Below are 2,943 nucleotides of genomic sequence, written 5' to 3'. Positions count from 1 at the left end.
AAGAAAAGGAGAGTGGTGTTGTCTTGGTAGATCGTCGCCCACACGACGTCCAAGAAGAGGAGAGGAATACGACAGAAGATCAAGAGGTCTTTAGCTACAAAGAAAAAGTACAACTAGTTCTTTAATTCCGCTGCATAATTAGTTAGTTTTCTTTGTATCATTTTTTGAAATATCAATACAAGATGCCAGCGATCTTGTACTTTGATTAAGATGTGTTTTGATCATTCAAGAACTTGCTTGATTGATCAAACATATGTCTGATCGAACATGTGGGTTGCTAGAAATAGTTCTGTACTTGTACAATTTTTGTACAGGGGAATTTAAATAGAACAGAATTCCAGCGTCCTTCACTTTTGACGTCCAACAATACCCCATTGAGCATCGGCTGTTTGACACACCTCCCCGAGTCAAAGGTAGGGTCGGACCGGAACCTTCTCCTCTCGTCAGGGGCCTGATCGCCCGATCGATCAATACGATTATCATCCGTTTGACTATATGATACCTGAACGTTGACCACCCTAATTTTGACTTCTAGTGTAACAACTAACCCTTGCAAGATGGACCCCTCCTTATCGTCGCATCAGGTGTCTTGTAAATTGGATCGATGTATGGAATAGATCTAGAGAATATTTTCCCTGAACTAGAAGTCAACTTCAAGTACTATTCTTGCTTAGCGCTGGTAGGAATAACACGACAAAGAAACTCACTCTTTGCGACTAGACTAGATTAGAGTTGGAATTGTACGGACAAGATAAAAACCTGATCAACCTGCTAAGAGTACTAAACGGATCTTCAAAGTAGCCGTCTCCTAACTTAAATTTAAATATAAATTTAAAAAATGAATAGAATAATTGATATAATTTTTTTTTACGTAAAATATAAAATTTAAAATAAATTTTATATTTAAAGAAGTTAATGTAGATTCTCTTATAGTGACTTGATTATGTATATCTTATAATTTTATATATTTAAATTTTTAGATAAAAATAAATATATAGGTTCAAAAGTATACAATTCCAAATAGGATAGGATACCATATTATTATTTTTATCTAAATTTTTGAGACATGATAATATTGAAAAAAATTAACCAAATTAAGATAAATACTAACGAATTTCAATTATATATATAAAAAATAGATTCCACGAGCTTGATTTATTTGACCATTGACAAAGTCAGAAAATCAAAGAAAAATTGTTTCCTAGGAAAAAAAACAAGAGGGAAATTAATAATTACTTAAAATAAACATAACCAACAATATATTTAAAAAATGATAAATAGGACACAAAGGAGTCCAAATCCGGAGAACTGAGAAGCGGCATTTCGGCGCCGCGAGATCTCATCACTACGAGTCGCCGGGAATCTTGGCTCGATTGACCGGACCGGACCGGTCCGGTCCGGTCCGTCTATAAATCAATCGCCCTATTTCTCGTTTCTTCATCGTTACATCCCAGCGAGACGGAGACGGAGACGGAGACGGAGACGGAGAGACGGAGGCGACGATGATAGGTTCGCCGGTGGTGTAGATGGGATCAGAGTTAGAGCTGTACGCTATGCGGCCTGTCGCTGTCGGGTTCGTGAAGAAGGCGGTGACGGAGAGCAAGGAGAGAGGGCGGCAGGTGTCGCGGCTGGAGGAGTCCATCAAGAGTTTGGAGGAGGAGAAGCGCAAGATCGAAGCTTTCAAGCGCGAGCTCCCTCTCTGCATTCGTCTCGTCTGCGAGGGTCGGTCCGATGCTCCTCCCTTCTGTGCTTCCCTTATTTGATTTCGCCAGGATCCTTTTAGGTTAAAATTAGTGTTCTTTTGTTTGGGAATTTCGATCGCAGTGATCGAGGAGTTGAAGAGGGAGATCGATCGGTTCCGCGCCGAGGGTTTCGGGCGTGTGTTCCTGGAATTCATGCCGATTAAGGGCAAAATCAACGAGAGTAGCTCGGATTTCAGAGATAAGAAGAACTGGACGAGCTCCTTCCAACTCTGGATCTGCGAGGAAAGTAAACATTCCAAAAACATGATAAGATGAACTTTAAAGAGGTCGGAAATACATAATTCTTTGCCATTTATTTGGGGAAAAAATTGAATCTTTGTTCATTTCTCGGAGGATTTTTGCTCTTAATGGATTCCTTTGGTTCCGATTGCAGAAATCAGTATGTGATTCTCGGAACGGCGGAGACGCGTCCCTGCCGGTATTTGAACTATACAGCTCCAAGGCGGAAGATGAGTCTGCCGCTGTGTTGTCTGACCTCTCTCTGTGCTCTACCGCGATCACTCATGGCTTTGTGACTCCGGCCATCAATAACCATCTAGTTAGTTGCCGTAAGTGTACTAAAGAATCCCCGGAAGCATCTCTGGTGGCGGCGCCTGGCACACACTGTGGTTTGCATTCGCAACAGAAGCAGCCTAGGAAGATGAGGAGGTGCTGGTCTCAGGATCTGCATCGGCGGTTTGTGGTGCTCATGGTAAGACCTCAGTTGAATCAATTGCTAGGAGGCTGAAGGATTATTCCTACGGGTTGATGTTTAGTCCCACATCTAAAATTTCCAAATTCTTCGATCAATATAAAATTTAACTATATGACTCAGAAGCATACCCATGGGATGAAGTGATAGGATTCTAGGATCCAGGAAAATCCCCGGGTCAGTACTGCAGTGATGCGGGCGTGTAATTGCGGTCCATTAAATCGGATTGTGTCCCATTATAGGGAGGGCTGAGACACGTGTGGAGCCTTTCGATTCAATTGTGGATTCATGACCGTTCTAATAGTAATTTACTTGGCCTTATAAATGGGTTAACAGAACGGGGTTTATATTCTCATGGGTATTTTTTTTTTAAAAAAAATATCAAATAAACTATTTTATCAAAATATATTACCTATTTTTTTTGTTTTGGATGCTTTTACCATTAAATCGGATTGTATCGCATTGACCCATTTTTTATTTTGGATGCTT

General features: G+C 40.6%; 1 protein-coding gene across 1 annotated transcript; it reads left to right on the top strand.

Moving 5' to 3' along the window:
- The first annotated feature begins 1,290 nt into the window (after positions 1-1,290).
- On the top strand, positions 1,291-2,569 carry LOC121983812 (transcription factor HHO3-like). The gene is made up of 3 exons (XM_042536442.1): positions 1,291-1,722; positions 1,825-2,029; positions 2,137-2,569. Exons 1-2 carry the CDS (start codon positions 1,527-1,529, stop codon positions 2,016-2,018), a joined length of 390 nt encoding a protein of 129 aa, XP_042392376.1. The 5' UTR covers positions 1,291-1,526; the 3' UTR covers positions 2,019-2,029; positions 2,137-2,569.
- Positions 2,570-2,943: the final 374 nt, after the last annotated feature.

This window comes from Zingiber officinale, chromosome 5B (assembly GCF_018446385.1).
Source record: "Zingiber officinale cultivar Zhangliang chromosome 5B, Zo_v1.1, whole genome shotgun sequence".
Taxonomy (NCBI): domain Eukaryota; kingdom Viridiplantae; phylum Streptophyta; class Magnoliopsida; order Zingiberales; family Zingiberaceae; genus Zingiber; species Zingiber officinale.
The sequence above is the reverse complement of the archived record's forward strand: the minus strand, read 5'-3'. Positions and strand labels throughout refer to the sequence as shown.

Coding starts and splice junctions, on each gene's coding strand:
- LOC121983812 (XM_042536442.1), top strand. CDS start 1,527: ATGGGATCAGAGTTAGAGCTGTACGCTATGCGGCCTGTCGCTGTCGGG. Junction 1,723..1,824: donor CATTCGTCTCGTCTGCGAGG/GTCGGTCCGATG, acceptor TTTCGATCGCAG/TGATCGAGGAGTTGAAGAGG.